Genomic DNA, 25,164 nt, shown 5'->3' with positions numbered 1-25,164 from the left:
TATCATGTGCTGTCTTCAAGGCCGCGTTTGTCATCTCTTTTCATTTCTGGCTGAACACTATCAGCGTGGTCTGACACTTCCTCCCTCCTCACTTCCAGTCAAGTTTTCCGTGGTGACGGAGGTAGCATGACTGTGGACTGTATGTCATTCCTACGGTGATACTAAATGGAGACATGAAACGCATATCATTTATCCAACAGCACACATGCTGTTACCTTGGCCTTCCTGTTACCTTGATGCAAAAACAAAACAGATATTAAATATAAGTCTTGGGTATGGCCAGTTTGCCTTAACTACAAAAAAAAATATATGACTTAGCTTATTAAAGACTTACTGTAGCTGTTTTTTGTGCAAAATGTTTGATTTAATTTGAATTATTTGCGTGTTTTTTACGACAAATCCCCCACTATTTCCAATCAAGTGGTTGGCAGCATAAACAGGAGGCTAGAGCATCGGCAAGACATTGGTGATTTTCTTTTCTTTTCTTGCATATGACCATTTCATACCAGTTCAGGAATGATGATGAGGACGATTATCCTAAACCAAGGTACAGATACTTGGATGAACAGTGTATGGTAACAAGTATGACACAAAAGCAACAGCCAGAGTTAAAAGGTGAAATGTAATAAAACCGTTAAATGTTAAATGTGTCAAAGACGGAGGATCTTTGAGAATGGCTCGTTGTAGAACGGGAGTCAGCGATGAGTCATGAGTTGGGCATTTCAGAGAATGTGCTATGTGACCTTGAATATCTGAAACTGTAAACTAAAGCCAACTTGTTCCTTTCATTTGTAGCTCAATATCAGAGGACGTACTGTTGTGCACCGTAGAAACATTTATCTGAAATTGTGTCCCGTGAAAACAATAATTAATTAGATTCGAGAGCTATAGGCAGGATGTCCTCTATTAATCTCTAAATTGAATTCCTGATGAATATTCATATTGTCCACAGCTATACTGGATTTGTTTTGTGCACTAGAGATAGAAGTGTGTGATGTGATCTTTACAACTAAAGTTGTAATCCAGACTGACACTGGCGATCAATAAATATACTGTTACAATATTGGATTTGTTTTTTTCCCATCAAGAGATAACTGGAAATCGATGCAAAACAGAATTACTGCCATTACCGGTGAAGTTAGGAGAGAAATGTTGATGGGGGAATTTCATGTGCAGGAAAATGGAAAAAAAAGAAAAGAAAAACTCTCCATAAAGTGTTCCAATTAACACGGTTGTTTCACAAGAGCCGACTTCACAGCACTACAGCCATTTAATCTGTGAGCTGAGACCTTCACACTGTTCATCACAGGCAGAGAGGAGGACATGAGAGAAAAGGGAGATAAGTTACTCCAGGTGGCCATTGTAAATCACCTCCTCAAAGGAGACATCTTCCCCAGGGGGAAGATGTCTCCTCAGCGTGCACTCTGACCCCGAGGGGGTCACAACCAACCTGCAAAGGGGCCATACATCCTCCTCCACCCTACCACCGCACTCTCATCCCTCTTAACCCCCTACAGGCTTCAAAGGACTCTGCCACTCGAGACACTCACAGATTGTACACGCACACACACACACATTCCACACACTCTCCTCCGTCTCTTGCTGCTATACACCCGCATCAGGTCATCCGTTTCCACCGTGCAGCTTCCAGCAACCTGTTCTGTGTTTACCGGCCGTGACCAGACCGCCTTTGTGAAGGAATGAGATGGACACTTTGAGGCTCCCACCACCCGCAGCAATAACGCCACAACTAATTTATCAACTGTCTGACCGGTCTGCCGTAGTAGACCCCGCTCCACATTGTACCCCAAACTAACCATCTTCAGAAAAACTAGCTTGACTATCAGGGATTCGCAATGTTTGCGCAGAGAAAACTTTCCACAAGGGTGTGTGAAGACAGCAGAGAGCTGCTATATCCACAGCAAAAATACCCAAACACACAGCAGACACACAGACAAACTGACTTCTGCTATATTCCAATGAATGCCAAGAACAGAGAGAGACAGACAGACAGACACTTGAATCAAGAAGGAAAAAAGTATTGTGCACTGAGATGAATCAGACTTACCGATAAATCACAGAAAACCCTGCATATGAAAGTATGAATGATCTTGCATATGGAAGGTTAAGAAAAACTGATTTAGGAGGACAATTGTCTAAACTTTATTATAAGGAACACACACGTTAATTTCTTTAAAAAAAATATATATATATGCATTTCTCAGAGAAATTAATTTGTGATTAGAAAAGTGTGTTTTTTTGCCAGCATGTCAATTTCCATATTTATTTTCATCTTTTTCCTTTTATGTTTAGTTACATATAATATTGTTTAATGTCTTTGTGGATCTCTATGTAATTGTGTGAATACTTTTCTTTCCAAATAACAATGCAGTACTTGAACATAATAATAAAAAAAGAAACATAACGTTCACATTATGTTAACATTCAAGCATGCAAACATATTCTAGTAGAAACCCCAAATACAAGTTTGAACCTGAAAATAAGAATAAAAGGTCCCCTTTAAATTAAATACAACACACATGCGGACAAACAGACACATGCACACACACACGGAACAGGTGTGGATGCAGGCATGCTATGAAACCAAGGCTTTGTATTGACCACAGTGTGGTGTACGTGTGTGGCACTCATCCCGACACACCATCACAATCCCATCTTCTCTTATTTATTCCTGCTCCTGTCAAGATCAAGATATCTTTTTAACATCGTCTATCCACAATGCTCATCAGTTCATCTCACTGCTCGTCTATCTATCCATGTGGTCTGGACTTACTGGAAAAAGCCACGAGCCACTGACTAATGCTGGGCTCTATTACAGACATATTGAGAGACGACAGCCATAGCGCCACCACAATATGTCATTTTACCCCACAATATTACCTCTGCCTAAAGAAAAAGTGTTTTTCTCCTCAAGGTTGTTCAAGGTATTTATAACATAAAACCAGATGTGTTTTAGGTTCATATAAGCTTGAATTTCCAACACTAAAAATGACTCAACCTATGTTATACACTTTGTTGAGTTGTGTACTTGCATTATCCAAAATGTTTCCAACAATGTTCAAGAAATCTATAATTTTATTCAAGGTAACAGCCGGGACACACTGGACCCGTGAGCTGCACGTGACGGCTACCTCGCTGAACTGCTGCATGTCTCACGCGTGTGGTGTCCACACTGGCTGCGTTTTTTCTGCTGCGTGGCTACTGGCAGCCCTTTCTTTCTACATAGAGTTTGCCTTTCTTAATGGCCATTTCATTTCATTATAAATGTAATTTCTGTTTATTTTAGACAGACTAAAGGTTAAGAAGTGCATGCTCATTTGTAAATAATGGTACAGTACTATTCCACAATTAAAAGCTGGTTCTCTATTCATTTATGGAGCCGTGCAAGTCACTGCATTTTCCACAACACTGTCCTGAAAATATTTCAGAATAAAAGCCGTCTGAAGAATTCTGTCCAAACAAAAAAATGCTAGAGGGCTTTTATTTTGAAATGGAAAAAGGAAGTGTTGAGTTAAAAATAAATATTAACTTCGTTCATGTCTGTGACATTTAACAGATATTGACAGTCAATATACTGTCAAAAGATCATTTTCACTGTGTGTTTCATGTTTAAGCTGTGAACTGTGCATGGCACAAGAAAAGAAAATAGGCAAGACCTCGAATCTCTAGAAGAGACGCAGCTGACATGCAGCCGAGCCGCAGCCAACCCACGCCTGAGCCGCGCTGCTCACGCGGGCTGTGCGGCTGCTCTAACCTGTTAACATGGGTGCCGAAATAAAAAGTAAAAGTCCCCATGACGCACACACGCTGCTCACGTGTCAAGTGTGTCCCGGTAATGGTGTGTTTCATTTGGTCGCCTGTCAATGGCGTCGTATCCCATTTACACCATGACATGCGTCAAAGAGTGAGGAAGGAAGTTAACGCCATGTCAACTAATGTTACTTGCGGCTATTTCATTAGAATGAAATGTGAATAAACGTAACGTGAATAAAACTTTAACACATTACCAGATGTTTTTTTCGGAGTCACGTCAGATTGATTTTCATCGGCAATGGTGGTTGTTTAATGAAGACAAAAACTCCCATGATCCCACTCTACTTCACAACGCCATCAAAATCCGTCTTTTGCTATTGTAACGGCAGAAATGACATACCGTGTGTTTCAGTACTCCCTGAATTCACAAAAAGTAGTCCTAAGTGTCCAAATCTCACAAGGCAGATATACTCATGTGGCTCACATGAATAACTTTTACACAAACACACATAATATGCTCCCATGCCTGACTGCTGGAGCAGCACATCTGCCTGGGGATCAAATTCTGTGTGGGGGAACCGTATCCACATCCTGACAGGAAGCAGCTCACAGAAGGCTGGAGAGGCCTGGTCCTGCCGAGGACCAACTGCTGCTGTTTTGTACTTCTGGACCACTGCACCACAGTAACACTCTGACCTTGTTCCACAACAACTCAACTCCACACAGATGTCTTCCAAAGAGCGATAAGTGTAGTCAATGCACCTTCCGTTTCAAACTGTTGAAGAAATCTTTTTATAAATGTCGTTTTTCGTCAATTTCCTACCCTTGGAATATTCATCAACAGGGTTACATATAAACTGATTCTATGAGAACCCAAAAAACAGTTCTCAAATACAACAACCCTTACAAGAATATCACAATTGTCCTGTTTTCCCCTACCTAAACGGTTGCTGATAAAGAAAAGTAATACCTCCTCTGAATGTTCCTACAGAGACGCACTCCTCCAGAGACACACTGACATTTTCAGATATTCGAAAACACTGTGAAAGAAAACACTCGACATTGTACTTGGAAAGGACATTGTTCTTCTCAGAGAGTCTTGTTGATTATACAAGTCTGTTCAGAAGACCAGATGATATCTTTCAGTGGCGTAAAGGGAACTTGTGGTTGACCTTCTGTATTTTGGAGTCACGGGATGAGATTGAAAACAGCAATAGCCATAAACAGCTCGTATCAGTTTGTGCGTCAGTGTCTCTCTAGGTGGGTGTTTTGGGGAGTTGTCGTATTTGCGGCTATGACGCAGACACATTGGGTTCTCATAGTCACTCAGCGGTTTTGTGTACAAACATGGGACAAAGCGAAACCAAAAATGTGGATGAGCCAAAACCAATATAATAAAAAAGAAATGAAACCATCACAAAGTATATTATCGAACATACAACCAACTTCTTTGTATTTCCACTGCATTGCGACCGGAAGAATGAGGCTAGGCCTCATCTACTCTCTGTGAACCTCACCAGCCTACAGAAACAGGTGGCAAATTGACCATGCTGCTTAGATTTATGGGTAACCTCCCACATGTTTTACTCATTTGGGAGACCTTTAAAATATCAGATCACAGAGGAAAAACTGAAAAGCAACTGGTGGCTCAAGTGTTAGTGAAAGAAAGTGGACAAAAGGAGTAAAACTGTGGAAGCCCAACACTGTAGAAAGAGCTTTAGTAGGAAATCTGTCCAAGAGGGCTCACAGCTTCAGTCCGCACTGACAGGAACAAGCAGGAACTTTGCCTCCTGTCATTTAAAATCAGACTGTTCTGTTGAGACTGTGAATCAATGCTACTCTTCATACATGATTCTGTTTGAATTTCACTCCATCTTCCTACATCCTTTCTATCTGTGTGTACTGCTGACCCTCAAACACGCTGGACTAATATTGGATGAGAAGTTAAACACTTTTGCTCAGTCTGCACAGATACAAATGAAGGAAATTCTCTGAAGAAACATCCATCAGCAGCTGAGGTATTTGGTGACCAACTGCGAAAGTTACAGCTAGCTCTGAACTATTCAGTCAGTCTGGGATTTTACAGCTGGTCTTTATTTTAGACGGTGAAGAATCTCTTTGTAACCAGGATTAAAATCAGAGTGCCCTTTGTGTCCTAACGTGAAATCTACCTGCTTATTATTCCTTCCGTTTCATTTTTGAAAGCTTTCCGGTTTTCTAAGAATTTTCCAAAAAACGTATCGATGACAATTCTGTTAATATTCTGTAAAAGCCTTGGTCGGAGATGTATTTACATTTTTACTATATGAGGAAAAAAAACACTAATACCCTGACAAGTCTGCATCAAATGAGTACTGGAAACATATACATATATACACTATACTGTATATCATACACTATGTAACTAAAATATACCAAGAAGAGTCCATGGCAGCATCAGGAGAGCATAAATAGGTCGTTAAATTAAAAGAACTGACACATCATCTATCATTTAAGGGCAATCCAGTTGCAGCAAAGAGTCATATGGTGAAATTTTCCAGACCATCGCTTAATGGTAATATTTATAAACACTGTGCTATTGTGTGTGTATGTGTGTGTGCATGTGTGCGTGCGTGTGTGTGTGTGTGTGTATCCAGATGCTAGCTTTACAGCCTGACACCCAACTGTGTTCTTAGGGCGGCTGTGGCTCAGAGGGCAGTCCACCAATCGGAAGGTCAGTGGTTCGATCCCTGGCTGCTCCGGTCACATGTCGATGTGTCGTTGAGTAAGACACTTAACCCCAAATTGCTCCTGAAGGCAACTATCGGTAGCCATCGGTGTGTGAATGAGTATTTAGATTAGATCCTGATGGGCAAAGTTGACACCTTTTATGGCAGCCTATGCCATCAGTGTATGAATGTGTGTGTGAATGGGTGAATGCTGACATGTAGTGTAAAGCGCTTTGAGTGGTCAGAAGACTAGAAAAGCGCTATATAAATGCAAGTCCATTTACCATTTGTTCTTAATAAGTGTTTGACAACGGAGTATTTCTGCAAAGGTTAAGCTTGTCCACAGAAACCATTAAAATAACAGTAACATTTAGGGGGATCCATTGGCAAAAATGGAATATAATAGTCATAACGGTTTTCTTTAGTGTATAATCACCTGAAAGTAAGAATCGCTGTGTTTTCGTTACCTTAGAATGAGCCGTTTGGATCTACATAGGGAGTGGGTCCTCTCCACGGAGCCGGCCGCCATGTTTCTACAGTAGCCCAGAACGGACAAACCAAACGCTGGCTCTAGATAGGGGACATTCGTGTTTTTACCCGATTTTGCATAGTTCTCCTAAACGCTTGGCACACAAAAGAAGAGACATTTCAGTTGGTTGCAATCTGCAACCTTGCTGCTAGATGCCGCCAAATCCTAAAAACTGTTCCTTTAAAAGTAGGGCAGCAACTAATGATTATTTTCATTATCGATTAATCTGTGGATTCATTTTCTATTAATCAATTAATTGTTTGGTTTATAACATTTTAGAAAATATTAAAAAATGACCATTACAATTTCCTGAAGCCCAAGGTGATGTCTTCAAATGGCTTGTTTTGTCCAACCAACAGTCCAATACCTAAAGATATTCACTTTACTACAATAATACAGTAAGACAAAGAAATGACAATTATAAAAATAGTTGCAGATCCATTTTCTGTTGGTCGACTAATCGATTGATTGTTTCAGCTCTCATAAAAAGCCACACTGGGAAAAGAAAAAAGTAAAATGTGTATATGTGTAACTTAAACAAATGGTTGAATTAGTATTTTTAAAATAGAAAATCCCAAACTCATACTACCACTCACACTGACCAATAATGTCTCTCTCCTTTCTGTGATCACACACGGAACAAATGCACAAGTGTCATCTCCTTGAGGCAGGGAGCTTGTCGACCCTCCCCGCCTGTCACAACCTTACGGGGCACCGTGACACTGTTGGCATTCATCGTAAAAGACAACTGGCTGTCCATCTTCAAACAATTCAAAACATGACCAGGGGGGGGGGGGGGGGGGGGGGGAGAAGGTGGGGGGTGGAGGGGTGGAGGGGTCGAGAAGGGGAGAGGACGGGGCAGATAAATGCACACCCGTTCTCATGGTTGCCCCCGTGGAGATCATAATAGCTTTTGCTCATCATAAATACCGCAGGGTAAAAAATAGACGGGTTAACCTCACAGCTAGCGCGGTCAACCTGCAGCCTGACTTTACTCACAATAAAAAGTGTGAAAACATGCTTCTGACAAAAAAAATAAAGTACAATTAAGCGTCTTCCACCACAAATCACAAAATATAGATAGATACCTAAGAAGAAAATATGCACAAATTTAAAAAGAGGATCTTTCAATTTACTTCTTGCAGATTTTCATTACAGTTCAGCCAATGAGAGACAAACTAGAAGCAAACACATGAAGGCCTCGGCCTCATCAGCCTCGCAGCCACTTAAAACATAAAGGCAGCGGAAGCGTCAAAGAGCTGGTGTCCAGCACAGTACTCACCATCAGACCCACGGCTCAGTGATGCCAGTCCAGTCACCAGGAGAATCGCCTGCCAGGCGTACTCCTGAGGCAGCAACGCCACCACCATCACTCCAGCACCAACTCCAGTCGCCCACCTCCTTCAAATCCCTGTGGCGCAGCCACAACGAACACACCCGTGCAAAGAGACAAAGGTGTGAGACCACGTTTTATATCCTTTCCGTAAAAAAGAGCGCCAGTCCACTTTCTGTACAAGTGTCTCTCTGTGAGTGACTGCCACTCTGCACACTCTCAGGAACTTCCCACAGCAGCCTTGCAGCCTCCAGCTCTACTCCACACTGACAGCCTGGGAGAGTCAGACACAGAGAAAGAAGAAGTGGGGAGAAAAGAGGGAGGGGGGGGAGGAGGGTGTTACTTAGTTGCTCTCTCACTGTGCTATTTGTCCAGCCCTTTCTATGACCGCTCCACTACAGAGGGAACAGCTGAGTATATGTGAATCCACGTACAGCCTAACACACATACATGCACATTACAGATTCTCACATCACTTATACACAGAAAGTAGAGTAGGATGTGAGCCGGGGCTGAACGAGGTGTGAGAGGCAGCAGTGAAAAGCGTTATGAGCTATTGCCACAGGCATACAAACACACAGCATGCCAAGAGGGACACGGGAACTACCGTAAGAACTAAGGAGTATAAACTTACAGAGGGCATGTACATATACTTTGGTAAAACCATCTGGTATCAAATCCTGCAAGGCTGAGCAAGTCAGAGCTACGAAGTGTTTGATGCACTGAAGAACAAGACCTGTATTTGTGGTTGGAGTGAATGGGTCAACGCGGGTTATCCAAGCTGGCTCAGCAACACTGTTTTATGTGTGTCAGTCACTGCTTAGCGATGGTGTGAAAGGCTGAGTTGCTATAGTATTTTCTGCCAGACAGAGATTATGTTCCCGTCAACTGCAAAGATGGTTAAAAATACATTTACAGAAGAAGTTGTTGCATTACATTTCCAAGAAATTCTTTCAAGTTCCTGTTATGTCAGATGTCACCAGATCACCCGTTTCTGTATTTTCTTCATTGTTATACATAATCTCACGGTCATTTTCCATAATAATATACAACACAGAAAAACAAAATAACAAACAAAAAAGGAGACAAAGTGGAAAAACTGTAGAAGTCAAAGTTCAACAATACAACTCCACATTTAAAGGTCTTATTGATAACATTTTTATGTAGATGATTATTAAAAAAAATATTTAAAAAATAATAAATCCACAGAGATGTCTTTTCCTTTCCCTGTGAAATCATCATTTTTGGCAGGTCCAAAATTAATGTTTTGTTTATCTCTGTGGAAGATATCTGACGTTTGGTTCCCATTTCTAACACGGCTTGTGAGCCAACAGTAAAACAGCATTTGTATCACGTGGCATCTCTGGGTTGTGGAAAAAAAAAAGGATAAATGGCTGAGATGGACGGTAAGTACCTGGCAACAACTTGTTGTGAAGTAATTGCAATGGAACAGAGAGGGAGAATGCAACATCTAGAGGCTGACTGTTATCAATAGCACCTTTAAAGCGGTAAAGCCTGCATACGTGAATTCCCTAGAAGGAATGCAACTAACAACCACCCTCTTACAAAAAGTACAAAAGACTTCAAAATAAAAAGTACCTTCATTTGTCATACAATCCACAATGATGAACAAAAAAACAACCTCTCAACAACCCCATCTTCATGTAATGTGTACGGAACTACAGCTGCAGACACAGGTGCTGTGTGAATGGCATTAATCTGTAACCAAGAGTCTGGTATTAAAGGTCAGACGTGGGCTGAGTCGCGTTCAGTTCCTCATGTGAAAGGGGGTGAAAACACAAACACTTGTACGGGGATCAGACCCTCACACATCAGGTGATTAGAGGTGATTAGAGCTCACACCTCCAGGCACCGCCACAACTTTGCAACTTCACACTGATCCAACGTACGCATGCAAACATGCAGTACCACAAGGACAAAAAAAATGATAACAATAGGGACACATTCCAGTGGTGAAGATTTACAAGTTAAGAGGATTAAGTGAGCTATTAGACAGATTACATCAAGTCTAACTACAGCACCTACATGAATCGTAAACATCTCAGAGATGGCCGAATTTCCACAATCGCACATGTAAGATCCTTGTGAGCGAGAGAAACAGTTTCCTTGAAGAGAGAGAAGTTTATCCGTTCCAAATGGTTAATGGGAAGCAAAAAAAAAAAAGTCCCGGTGGTGTTAAAGCAATGATGGAGGAGGGCGAAACAACAACAACAACCAAATGGGCTTCTCTACTCCACACCTGTCCCCTCTTAAAGTCTGACTGGGTGGGAACAGCAGCTCCCAGAAGCCACTTCTCTCCCTTCCAGTGCTCCACTGGCCCTATAGCTGTCACTCCTGATTTGTGCAGCGCTGTGCATTACATGTGATAAGTCAGCCTATTCTGGAGCACGAGTGCATGGGGAGCAATGTGAATGGGTCAGTGCACCTCACACACCCTTCTGCGCTCCATCAAACGCCCAGCGTGGAGCCTCGCTGTATTCTCAGACAGCCCACTCAGCCCACAGGGATGGGGGGTCCAGGGGAGTGAGCAGCTCTGTAGGTGGGGGTCACTCCACCACATAAAGGGGGTTGAAAGTGGGGCAGACTGCTTGGAAGGCTTGCTTTCAGTTAAATTAACTCTTCACTTCCCTTGCTTTTTTTTTTTCTTCCCCTCCCTCTCTTAGTTTGAGTTTTAACTGCAGAACTCATCTGTCATCACGCACATAGTTACAGGATGATTAATACTGTCGGAGAATTAGATCTGTCAGCACCTTGATCGTTCTGTAGAAACCGCAATGTTTGTTGCAACTGGAATGAGAAATAGTCACATTAGACATGCAAGCGCCATAAAATCTGTGTTAAAAGGGCACTCCGTCGATGTCAGTTTACTCATGTGAAAACAGAGGTTTCATTTATTTTGTGGCTCTGTCCAGAGGAGTTGGGTTAACTTGGCTTGAGTTTGAAGACCACACAGTTTTTAAAAGAAAGCTTGTGTTACTAACAGGGGTATGCAATTTAAAGGTTAAGGGCATTCACAAGGCAGGGGAAGTATAAAAAAAAGTTGTATTATGGGAAAGTCAGGATATCTCAGCCTCTACTGCTCTGATTTTGACCACTTGTTTGCCTCTTGCAAGCCGCCTCCCAACTTTCCTGGAGTTTCTATTAATCAATCAATTGTTTGGTCAATACGATTTTTTTAAAATTATGAAAAATTACGATTACAATTTCCTGAAGCCCAAGGTTACGTCTTCAAATGGCTTGATTTGTCCAACTAACAGTCCAATCACTTTACGGTCATATAAGACAAAGCAATGACAAACTATTATGAAAATAGTTCTAGACAAATTTTTCTGTCGATCAACTAATCGATTGATCGTTTTAGGTGTAATAAAAAGCCATACAAGGAAATTTGTATCTAAAAGCATAAAAGCAAAATACGTATATGTGAGACTGGTCAACTCGAATAAATTATTAAATTAGTATTTACCTCTTTAATTATTGCAGACATGAAGAAAACAATTGTTTGCCATGTGAAGGATAGCCTGTCAGTCCACCACAGATCTGCTTGCAAAGACGCCAGGAACAGGGCTAAGCTGTGAGGTGATTCTGGTGTAGTGGCCACAGTCAGAACTGCAGGTCCAAAATAGACTTTCTTTTGCACAATAATTACCACATAAACTGCTGTATCACAATGAATGTTTTTCCCCCAAGTCTTTAAGAGCTGTACTTAGAAATTGTTTTCAAAAGTTAGCAGGAAGCCACCTGAGCTGGCTCAGTCACAGAATGACGTGAGAAGCCTGAGGAAGCCTAATAAAGTTTTTTTCAGTGTATGTGCATAGTGAGCAACTTTTATTGCAATGAATGGAGGGCCATCTTGGAACATGGTATCCAGTTCCCTTAATACATCCATGGTTTCAGCTCTCTAACGTTTTTCAACGGACTGAAAAACACCACCTCAGTGTTCCTGACACCACGCCTCATCTGTTCTCCGATCAGCACTATAAACCCTCTGCTCACTGCTCCTATGATACAATGTTAGCAAAAGAAAAATGGCAGATGCTCAAGCTCAAAGGCCTTCCAACAAAACCCCAGAGATTAAAATATGTGTTATAATAACTGTGTCTAAATAAATAAAACCATGCTCGAGGAGCTGTGTGCATGCCACACATTGACTGTCTGCAAACACTATGCCCATCATAGAGGGCATATTGCCTCTTTTCTTTGACCAAAATTTGTGTAAAATAGAATTTTTTTCACATAAACACAGTCAGAAGTTATTGCGCACGATGTACTTCACTTGGTGGCACATGTAAAGATAACGTTTCTGCTGGCACTGTGTTTTCATCCATGGTGCTCCATGTCTAGCTTTGACCTCTTAGTACAGAGGGCATTACTGTACGTTCTGATTTGGGAGAGACTGGGAGGGAGTTACGGGGAGTAGTTTAGCTGTGAGATTATTTTCAATTTGTTTTGCAGACTCTGCATCGCCCACGTTCTGCCCTCCAGCAGTCAGAGATCAATTAATGCAGCTCGGTTGTTTGTAATAATCTGTCTCCATTTCATAAGCCAAACATTTTCTTATGAAATAGAGACCTTACAATAATACTAGCAGTAGTGTTACAATGCACCGTGAAAACGAGCCACGTTTTTGATTTCAGAAAGGCACTTTAAAGGAGCAAACGCACCTTTCATCATACAGCGAGAGGAGCGGGGATGGATGACTGTGAAAAATCACCGCTAACCTGAGAAACAAAGAGCCATGGCGGAACACAGATGAAGAAATTACTTTTGGGCAAAGATGGAATGCGTATCATGAGCGATGTTCCAGCCGGGGCCACACTGACCCCCAGCTCTGTGAAATTAGGAGGATTTTCAGCAGCTCAGTGTTAAAACTGCTGTCATAGAATCCTGGAAAGCAGTTTATTACCGTGGCAACACAGCTGTCTGGCACCCAGATGGTCCAATCAGGTTGCAAGAGTGGAGAGAGCGTGACACCGTCTTCATCGTCCAGCTAGACAAAGATGTGCCTCCTCTCCTTATTGAGTTTTTAGAAACAATGACTATATTTTGTACCATGGAGCAGCACTTTTATTTGATTACTTTCATTATCAATTCATCAGGTTAAAGGATTAATCATTTAGTCCTACAATACGTCAGTAAATAGATCTGCCACTTCTTAGTCGATTAGTCGACTAATCCGTCGTCTTGGTCTTAGTCGACTAAGATTTCTTTAGTCGATTAGTCTTTTTTAAAGCTTTTCTTTATTTCTAAGAAATGTATGAGCATATGTATGAGCATGAGCATATCTCTGGTAAACACAAAACTTAGTTTTACAGATCTTTGGTTGAGGAAAGCTCTAGTAAATAGTTTAATCCTGCCCATCTCAGTTTCCAGCAGCCTGATGTGACATCTTCAGATTGCTTGTTTTTGTCCAACCAACAGTCTAATCCCAAAAGGAGTAAGCAACTATTTTGCATTTTTGCTTAAAAAAAAACAACTTAAACAATTAATCAATCATCAGAATTGTTAATATCCCATTAATTGATTATTTGACTGATTGTTTCCGCGCTGTGCCGAACAACAACCTCTCTGCCTTTTCAAGTCCCCGGCTATAAACTGCATTGTGAAACAGGCTTCGTCTAACAACAAGCTAATCATTTATGTTTCATTTTTTTATTTTTATTAATAGGAACACAATGGGAAAAGGAGTACAAAGGAAGGCTGGTGTAGTCAACATTTAAGCGTGAAACTTAACTTAATTACTCTGAGACAGTATGTATCCATCTAAATCCAGATACCCTCGTTCACACAAGACATCAGACGATATTTATATGGTTGTAATGGCACTAAATATATTAATAATAATGGGAGTATATATTGTGAGATCCCTGCAGATCCATAGCAGAGTCTCAGCCCTCAAGCAAAAGAAAGACCCTGATGAATATTCAAGATTCACACAATAGTGGGGCCAAATCACTCTGCTGAGATTGACGCTTTGAAGTCCCAAAGAATGCTGAGGGGGAAGAAAAACGTCATTCATAAGGAGTGAAAGGGCTGTCACAGCGAGATTCGCCCTCCTTCCCCTCCCTCCGTCTGTCACGCTGTCTCATTCTCTCACTCCGTCTGTCTCACTGTCTCTTTCTTTCATGATGTGACGACGTAGTGAGATATTGAAAAACGCTGAAACATCAACAAGATCACTTTGAATCAATTATTTCTGCCAATATTCATGTTGTTAGCCAGTATGACTTCTGGGAAACCATGAGTACCATCAGTTCTGAAGAATTATGGAAATGATCTTGAATGAAGTGATCCTATAATAATAATATATCATGTGTCGCTGTTTAATTCAGGATCTGACCTGTCTGATGGAAGAGAGCAATGCTTGTAAAGTCATAACTCAACAAGGAGAGAACAACATGACGTATCCAAATACTTGAATTTACAGCATTCAGATGTCCATAAAGATGCAATGTGTACAGGTAATAATTAAGTTTGTTGGAACGGCACAGTTTCTGTGAGCTGATTGTCTGTGTCAGGCAGTAAATGTCAAAACTTTTGTGATACCCATAAATATTTCACTTAACACGGCTCCTAGCCAGTTAAGAAAACTGAGCCCTGAGACGGCATGCAAAGCAGCAATTTGATGCATTAGTTTTTGTTTTTTAATATAAAGCACAGTAGGTGCTTGCAATATGATATAATCTCCAATCACAATATATGTAATTCTATTTCACTATAGAGTACCTATATCATAAAATATGTTTTCTAAAAATGTCATTGCCAAAAAATAACCAAATGATAAATTGGTTAATCAAGTGAATTAAATACCTGACAAATCAAGGTGATTCATCACATTGATGCAAAAATCCTGTAAATCTAATAATACCTTAAAGTAAAATTGTAGGAAATATAGTATAAAGAACACACCACCGTGTGCATAAAGTCGGAGTAAAAAAAGTAAAGAATTTGATGCAATCAGAACAGTGGGATCTGCATTTACATTTATCACAGTCCCTGTAACATCCAACATCATAGCACTTTGAAAGGACATATACACTGAGAGGCCACATGAAATAATGCATTTACAGAGTTAATCTTTGCATGTAAACTATTAAATAAAAATCGATAGAGTTAAGAATCAATGCAGTATCACGATACTCAATATTTTCTTACACCCCTACCATAAAGTAGTCGGGCACATTCATTTGCAGGACCGCACACAATCTGAGATCCCTGTCCAACAAAGGATTAATTTCAAACAAAGCCCATGACCTTTTCCATCACTCCACTCCATCAACAAGCACTGGACCTGATGTGACAGGGCCCTCTTCACTACAATGACTCATTTTGTTTTACTCACCTAATTTCAGTCAGAGACACCTCAAGGACTTGGTATACAGATGAAGAAGAATCTGCTCTTTGAGTGGGTTATCCAAGAATCCAAGTGGCAACAAGAACCCTGCCATCTAATGTTCAATGTTTGAAGCAGTTGAACCAGTACAGTTTGAAGCTTGGAGCTACCTTGAGGGGAGTGGTTAACAGTTAAACAGCAATACTGTGAATTGGCAAACGCTGCAAATATAAATCGTCAACAGAACCTTTGTGGTTCAGACGGATAATTATAACGTTTCTGAGAGCATTTTTTACAACATGCTTTTACAACAATGTCTCAAACGTATTTTATAGTTATTTTATAGAAGAGGATCACAGACTCATCGCCTTGCAAATCTCTGTGATAACATGGAGTTACATTTTAGACTGTATATGTAATAATGCAACGGTTGTGTGGACCGTTTTGACGGCCAGCTAGAGTCTGCTTGTTATTTGTTTTTTTATCTGTTCCATTTGTAATGCAATATACTTGCTTTATAGGTTTGGTGAAATAACCCTGATGTCAGTCTTATCTTGAACAACTAAGCTGTGGTACATCACAGCAAAGTGTAAACTAAATTGTCAGATTTCCTTATAAACTTTTTCTTTACCCACTGATGTAGCTTCTTCATGAGAACCTTATCAAATCACTCGACGGGACAAGAATGTTGTAATCTCTTTATATTGGACCACTAAACACTGAAACTGAAAGGCTGCGATTACAACAATGCACAAGGGCCTTTCTGTGGACCAACTGGTGACTGCACCTGAAACACACCTGTGGCTCAGGTTTCACCCATGGGCACCGGTGGTTACAAAACAGCCACACAACCTTACAGATGGATTCCATGTAAAGAAGTGTCTGTCTGGCTCTGAAGGTGCCGTTAAGAAAGTGCTCTGTGATTTTCCACGGCCGGGGCAACAACACGCGCCGGCCAAGAACAGCAGAATGAAATCCTTCCCCTCTCTCTCTCTCTCCCTCTCTCTCTCTCTGTCTCCTTCTCTCAGTCTCTGTACCACTGAAGGTCACTGGGCCAGGTCTTGCTGGATCTCTACTGAGTAAACCTCCTTGTTTTTGTCAGAAAGGCCTGGCTGCCAGTGGGCTGTGCTTAAGTTAATTCCCCTCATAGCTCTGTTCCTAATCATTTTCTGGCCACTTGATCACTCTACCCTTACATAATGGTATGCACTCACATTGCAAACATGCACCAAACCAAAGGCAACATTTTGTTTAAATTACACTGTGCAGCAGTGTGTAAACCTATAATTAATCATTTGGAACTGCTGCAATGACAAAAGACATTTTGGAGGAGAAAAAGCATGTAAGCAACGTTTTACAGTCATACTACTGTTTCTACATCAATGTTTTTACAACCTATAGTATGTTTCAGTTCAGCAACTTACTTAAAGGTGTTATTGATAACATTTTTATGTAGATGATTTTTTTTTTTTTTTAAATAATACATTATCAGAGCTTTTATAAAAGGTGCCGAATAAAAATATATTTTTTCCTAAAAAAAAGTTCCGATTGTGAATTAATTATTTAAAAAAGTTTGGCGGGTCCAAAATGAATGTTTTTGTTTAACTCTGTGGAAGATTCTAATAAGGCTTGTGAGCCAATAAAACGACGTTGGCACCGCGTAGTATCTCTCGGTCGTCAATTAGTGTGGAAAAAATAGATAAATGGCTGAGATTGACAGTAAGTGCCTGGTAACGACTTGTTGTGAAGTGAATGTAATGGAACGGGGGAGGGAGAATGCGACATCTAGCGGCTGAATGTTATCAATGTTATCAAAGCACCTTTAATGCCATCTTTTACAGCAGCACTAACAGTTGTATGCTTTTTGCATTGATTGACATTTAGAGACAGAATGAGACAGAAAATCAGCTCAGAAAGTGAAAATTTAGAAACCATCCACAACATCCACCTTGGTGAATCAGAATATTCTACTAAATATGGATTACACAAAGTCACTTCTCAGTGATGGAAAGAGAGGACCAAGGGCTCACAATTCAAAGTGAAAAATCTGAGATTTTCTCAAACATGGCTTTTGTGCAGCAGGAATTGTGAAACCGAGGCTCTTCTTGCCAAGTCAACCAGGAGCATTTAATGAAGGGATTGTTGCCGAGTGTCCGCTGGGCTGCGTCGGGCAGACACCGCGAACCAAAGGGTCTAATTAAGGGGTTCCTCTGACGGTCAGACAAAGCAGACAGCAGGGGTCAAGACACTGGCCCACAAACTGGCTGTGACCCTCACACCTGCCTGGTTGCATTATACTGCAACATGTCGGCGCACAGTGGACACGCTCGCACCGACACATCATTACTGAACTGGTGCCTTATACCACACACACTGACACAGAAATGGGGAAAGAGACCGAGAGAGGCAAGTGATCATGCCGGGGTGTCAGTGCAGAGCAGTAGCATCTTGTATCTTAAAATCTGTATGAACAAACAAAGAGAAAAAAAGATGCACCACAAGAGTTTAAATGACATGTAGACTACCTGTTCAGAGTAAAAGTAGCATTTTGTTTTTTAAGCATATTCATGGAGAGCGGTGTTTTGGCTTGGTTACTCGGAGAACCTTGACATTAACCCACAATAAGTGAAGCCTGGCAGGCTGCTGAGGGGCCCCATAGATGAGTGTGTCAAAAGTTCATGCCCTCCTTCTATCGTTCATGCTGCAAAAACAAGAAGATCACCCAGTGTGAGCTATAGCCCCGCCACTAACAAGACCGATTGATACAGAGGGCCTCCACCTGTCTCTTGCTCCAATTAGTCCTGCAAGCCACTGAAGTGCTAAATAACCAGCAGGGAGGGAAGTGACAGGACAGCAACAGGGTCAAAGAAATGGAAAAAAAAACGCAAGAAGAGCATTGAGCAGAGAATGGAGGATGAGCAGAGACAATAGTTTAGCTTTTTCTTTACATTTCAGTTTAAAAGACAGCATATTTTTGTTTAGGAAAGAGGAGGAAGCATTACGTTTTAGGGGGAAGTTAAGATGTCCCAGTTTAGTCACCCGGAGCACTTGCCTCCTCTAAGGTTCACAGGAGGCTGTAATTATGGGAAACTGGTGGTGTATTTACCATATCACATGCTCTTTAACAAGCACTAATTGTGTGTGTGCACTAAGCGCGTGTAGGAATGTCGTACCAAAGCTGCAGGAAATGTTTAATGAAGAGAGCCGCTTGGACGACATGGTTTGTGTCAAATCTGTCAAAAACAATATAAACCGGAAAGTGTGAACCCGAGGTGACTGGGACAGACCGAGAAACAAAAGAGGGTGGTCACTAAACGGCCAGCTTTTTAATTCTTGTCTGTGACAAAAGCTATTGGTAAGCAGAAATTTAGTTTTAAAATTACAATATCTAATGTTCACCAATTTTCCGTAAAAATAAAAATTTTGGATGGTTAAAAATGGCTCTTCAGATTTTATATGTCAAAAAAGTTCTTACATCTCCAGCTGCAAGCTGTTCATCTCCATTTTACAATAAAGAAGGTCAACATGTCCTGTGGTTAGGACAGCACAGAACGCTTTGGGTAAAAATAAAGTACGACAAAATGAGAAAACACAATGTAAAAACAACAACAAAGGCATTTTTCACACTGCTGATCATTTTCATCTGACTTTCATCAGTTTTTTTTTCAGAAGAAACAACACAACCACACAATATAAAGACTCAGTGATCCCTTCACAGGTGGAAACACAGAGTTCGAAAGTCCAACTGACCAATCACAGCATCGGCAATCTGACTAATCTATCTAACCAATTGCAACATTCTCCTTTAATGCAGATCAATACTGGTTCAAAATAACATCCTCAATGTCATCTTGTAGATTTGTTTGTTGTCAGGCATTTATGTGCATTTGGTTGGAATGTTTTTGAATACTAGGGGTGAAAAAAAAAAAAAAATCAATACAGCATAGTATCGCGATATTTTGCGCGGCAATACTGTATCGATACAGGGATGTCAAGTATTGAACTATTAACCTCTTAACATCAGATCTGTAGAGGGTTCAGTTTTAAAGCTAGAGTGAAGATACTGCTATCATATGAAACAAGAATTAATCTAAGGAATTCTATCCAATTTTGGGCAAGCCATAGTCAAGTCAGCACACTGACAGCTGTTGGTTCCTGTTGGGCTTGAGTTTGCCATGTTATAATTTGAGCATATTTGTTATGCTAAATGCAGTACCTGTGAGGGTTTATGGACAATATTTGTCATTGTTTTGTGTTGTTAATTTATGTCCAATAATAAATATATACCACATTTGCATAAAGCAGCATATTTGCCCACTCCCATGTTGATAAGAGTATTAAATACTTGACAAATCTCCCTTTAAGGTACATTTTGAACAGATACAAAATGTGATTAATGCAATTAATCACGATTAACTATGGACAATCATGCGATTAATCTTGATTAAAGATTTTATTCGATTGACAGCCCTGCTTATTAGATAAAAAACAGATGTTGACAAACCGCATAATTTGCAGTTGAAAAAAGGTACCTTATCGCAATACTCGCAAAATGGTTAAAATCGCAATAAGGTCATATCTAACTTAAGTGTCGTGATAATATCGTATCGTGGGGCCTCTGGTGACTCCCACCCCTCGTAAATATTGTCCCTGTCAATGCCACAAAAGCGAAGTGTCTTTAAACGGCGACATCATATTTTTAGAAATGCCAAAGAAATTATATTAAATTATATTAATATATTAGCTCAAATCCACAGATAAGCCAAACTGCACAAGAACCAATCAGGTCAAATGGCTCCATGTCCCGACAGCATATAAAAGCCTGCATGCTATTCATCAGGGCCTTTTGCACACTGGATCCTTTTTAACATGCCCAGTCCCTGGCTGTAGTAATGCATGAAGGAATGGATACAACCCAACCCTTGGAACAGCTATTGGACCACATTTATGCACCTCTCTACGGACTAGTTGACACAGACAGGTGGGGTTTAAATGGCAAATTAACCGCTCCGTAGATGCCCCCAGAAAGACTCTGTTCATTAAAACAGACGCTCCTAGCCATTGTGATTAATGGTGTTTGGTTAAATTTAGTTTTACTGCTTTATAATTCAGAGGGAATTAATAGAAAGGGCCGGTCCATTGCCTCTGGTCAGACTACCTGCTCTGTGTTGTTGGAGTGTGATTGAGAGGGAGTGTGAGGCGAGAGCATATTTTCCATGTGCACCCACACCCCTCCCTTTGGCTGTAGTGCTGAAAGCTCTTTTGTGTGTTTGTGAGTGGTGTGAAGGCTACAGTGATACAGCGTAGACCTCAGATCTTGACTGCAGGGTCACTAGCAACATGTCAATGGCAGATTGATGCTAAGAGAGGGGATTACAAACCGCAATGAAGCTTTCAAATTATTTGTCATTTCAGAAAAAACACCAGCTTTAGATCTTATAAAGATTTCCTGTATATCCACTTAGCTTTTCGAAAATTAAACCAGGAAATGTAAACACGTCTAACTCTGGACCAGCTTTTCCATCCTATCAAACCGCTCAGCCTTGTTATCAATCGTAAAAGCACATGACGATAATAAAGATCAACCTCAGCTAAAGTGAAGATGCACTGAGAGGCTATAAGCACTCACTCAGACAGCAATTAAAGACAACGGAAGAAGAGAGAGAGAGATGGGAAGATGCAATTACCATAATTGTCCATTACTAGCACATGACTGCTACTTCTTAAATTAAGTAAATACCCTAAATGGGCAAATGAAATGGAGGTGTTCTGGCCAGACGAGGACACACAGTAGTCGTAATGTATGAGTCTCACAGCTGTTGATACTTAAGGTCCTACAGTGTTTCCATTCTGGAGCAAATCAAGCACAGTGACCTTTTGCTGAGGTGGATTGTTTTCCGTCTGTGACGGCTAATGCCACATTGAGCTGGAAGCTCAATGGAGGTACAAATTGGATGTCACACTGCGTGTTTGAACATACAGCACATAAGGACAGTGTCAGGCGAGGACATAGTGCAGCTATTTTGTGCTTCTTTCATCGTTCTTTTTGATCCCAGTAAAAAGTGTCTGCATTGAGCTACGTTATGAATAGATGATTCTTATCAGTCAGCCAAAACTGCTTGTAGGCTGTATGAGATGTTTCAATTTTAGTTTATTAAATCCCCACAGCAACACTTCATCTGCACCTTTTGAAGGATGTGCCGCACGTATTCAAAGCGCCGCAAAATTGCAAAAGTGACCTCCTCCAAGGTGAACACATTAGTTGCAATGAGAAAATGTACTTTGAACTCACACATCAAGAAGGTCACACACATAACAAAGATGTAATGTTTATACAGTGTAAATCAGTGCCATTAACATGGATGGTTACGCATCATCCTGAAGATGAACTGGATGCAGTTCACACAAAAAGCAGGACATTTTCAGTCTTCATTTTGTATCCTCATTAACAAAATGCCTCAGCCGCTACATGCCACCTCTTCTTCCTCTTTTTCTAGTAAACTTAACCACAACTACATTCTATTCAAGTAATGACAAAGAGCCAGCATGCACAATACCAGGACCCTGAAACTGAAGCAGCTAAATGGAATTCAGCCTTCATTCAATTTATCATTTACACTAGTGATGTGTCTATGAAAAAGGACTATTTCCCCAAAAGTAGTACTTAAAGCAATGCTATTGTCCTGCAGCCACACATGTTTTGGTTGATTAGACCTCTGCTCAGGTTAATGTCGGGCAGAGCTATTAAAGGAATAAGCTGATGTCACCGAACTCAATGTGCTAATTAGAATGGTAAAAGCCGAAAATGGTTACAGACTGAACCTACAACAAAGACCGTTTGAAAACTAGTCATAAAATCTATCCAAAGTATGGAGAGAATTACTTTTCTGTTAAATTTATGAGTTGATAAGTTCTTGCAATACTGAGGGAAATGGATTTTGTTTGTGACCTCATGAGATTATTACTGATCCATTGCTTTATGAATTGGCTTGTATTTCCATCGCTATAACGTTTGTATGAATGCATAGGTGACCAACTATTTGTTGTACTATTTATTGTTGTATATACTGTATGCTTCTTTAACAAAGTATAAAAAAAAGGGTAAAAATCTGGTCACTCCAGCATTTAAAACAACAATTTTGTGTGCAAAACAATTTAATTCCATTGGAAACCACATTTGGATGTGGTCACATGGAGAACACAATAGGGCTGAAACTAGCGATTATTTTTTCATTATCAATTAATCTGTTGCTTATGTTCTAAATAAAATTGATTTGAGAAACTGCAACCAGAGAATTTTTCTGACCACCCAGCTTTGATGTTTGATGTGGTCAGAGAGACTTATGCCTTTCAACCTCTAGTGGCCAGAGCAGCCGTGTTTTATATGCTATAAAAGCTCCGCAAAAGAACAACTACACACGGGAAAAAGTCAAATATAAAATAATCATTACGGTTTAAGAGCCTAAGGAGACAGACTGGACCAAACTCTTCATCACTGTCACACTTCATCACTGATGTATCATTTCCACCCACTCCATACACATTTTCCTTCTTCTTCATGACTTTGTCTTTATATCCCTTAAGCCGCCCTGTCTCTGAATCCATCCAATGATAAATACAGATGGCATAAATCTAAACAGATGCTTCTGTTGTTCCTGTCGACAAAAAAAACACACCCATCCATCACAACACTATAACTAAGCCTGGGATTTTTCAGGATTTTCCCCAACTCAGGGTGAATCCTCTTTAGGAGAGTTGGATTAGCAGATGCTCATTTTAGAGAGAAACGCTGTTGATGATAACCACCGTAAACACAGATCTTTCTGTTGTCCATCCCGTAGTCAATAAGCTTAGATAGGCAAGAGCAGATGTGGATGTTTGGATGCAACTGCACATGGACTGATATGAATGAAGGAATAACATGAACCTTTGACATTGTCATCATTAGATACCAGGAATGTGATTTCTAGGCAGCATAAATCCAAGTCCGGCCCCAGCAGAATTTAACATAATGTGACGTTCAGATGTGTCATAGTTATACATAGAAAATAAGCACTAGCCTTTCTATACAATGCAACATTCAGTGGTGCACAGTTGCTCACAGTTTAGAAGTCAGTAATCTGGAGTTAAGTATGAAGTCAAGTGAAGGTCGAGTCTGAAGTGTAACTCGAGTGCAAAATCAAATCTCCATCCCATGCACACTACGTCTACAAGCTGAGAGATTATGCATCTACTGCATGCGGAAATCAATCAATAACACTCAGCAAACAACAAATTCTATTTGTTATTTTTTTGTACAGTAATCCAACTTGTTGCTGTGCTTCCTTACACATGTTAATCCCACAGCTCTAACAAAAGCAGATGAGACTTCCCCGTTTCCTTCGAGGAAAGCTCTGACTGAGCGTTAAACCGCCTGCTCCCCTGGCTGATGGGAAACCCAGGGGCTTTGCAGTCTTGGCAGGGAAACCCTGTCTCTGGTTGGCTGGCTGACCCTGAGCTCATTTGTCAATCAGGCGCCTTTTCCCTTAATTAGGAGAAACAGTCCACCAGTTTGAGTTGAGCTTCAGCAGGAACATGTCATTCAGTGGGAAAAGCAAGTCGGTTTACAATTCTCTGCTTCTCCGTCTGTATTCCCTCTCATTTATCCAATACTGGAAAACATTGACACCTGTTTTTTGTCTTTATGATGAAATTATCTAAACTGCTTTGAAACAAATTCTTAACACAAACTACTTTTGATGTTGTATTATTTAAACTGCACAAAAAAACACTTCACAGTCCTGTTCCAGATGAAAATAAATATGTCTGTATAGCGGAATATTTATTATTTTAGGCACCGCATTTGTGTTCGAGGTAAAAGAATGTGACGAAAAAAAAAATATCCTTTAATACGAGTCAAACGTAATTTGAAACATTCATATCCTCGGCGTGGGAATAACAACAGACACGCTTGATGTTTGTGATGGACTGTCTGTGAGGGAGTAGAGTGCCACATGAGATGCACAATAGTTTGTCTCGATAGTTCACATCTGTGTGAAATTATGGAGCACTTTGGATGCAATTCGTGTGCAGTCGTGGTGTGGAAATTACCAGAAGAATCATGCAGTCCATGCACATGTTCCTCTTAAGTCATTAAGTCAGCGGAGACGTCATACAGCGGCTTCTCCTCTCTTAAAAATAGCTTTAACAATCTTTAGGATTAACTTTTTTTTTTTGCACTGAAAACAGAAAAAACAAATACAGGTACAATACAGTACATTTATTTAGATACATACCAACTAAGCCTATTCATTTCATCTAAAAAAAATGGAGGGGTCTTCAGAAATTTGTTTCAGTTGGGCAAGTTTTAATTGTTCTTTCATGTCCGCTAGTACTGGCCATGTTTCAGGTTGTCTGGAGACAAAGACAAGTGTTTGCACGTTATGGGAATATCCAGGTCATGTCTAGAAGGCAACTCTAAGACATG

The 25,164-nt window shown here is 40.5% G+C and overlaps 1 protein-coding gene across 1 annotated transcript in view; it reads right to left on the bottom strand.

Moving 5' to 3' along the window:
• The window catches only part of bmpr1bb (bone morphogenetic protein receptor, type IBb), a 61,200-nt gene that overhangs the window by 10,176 nt on the left and 25,860 nt on the right, over positions 1 to 25,164 (bottom strand). Inside the window, exon 4 of the mRNA XM_074618105.1 lies at positions 8,294 to 8,618. Within this exon, the coding sequence (XP_074474206.1) occupies positions 8,294 to 8,381 (88 nt within the window). The 5' untranslated portion in view covers positions 8,382 to 8,618. The remainder of the gene's footprint in view (positions 1 to 8,293; positions 8,619 to 25,164) is intronic.

This window comes from Sebastes fasciatus, chromosome 19 (genome assembly GCF_043250625.1).
Source record: "Sebastes fasciatus isolate fSebFas1 chromosome 19, fSebFas1.pri, whole genome shotgun sequence".
Taxonomy (NCBI): domain Eukaryota; kingdom Metazoa; phylum Chordata; class Actinopteri; order Perciformes; family Sebastidae; genus Sebastes; species Sebastes fasciatus.
The sequence above is the reverse complement of the archived record's forward strand: the minus strand, read 5'-3'. Positions and strand labels throughout refer to the sequence as shown.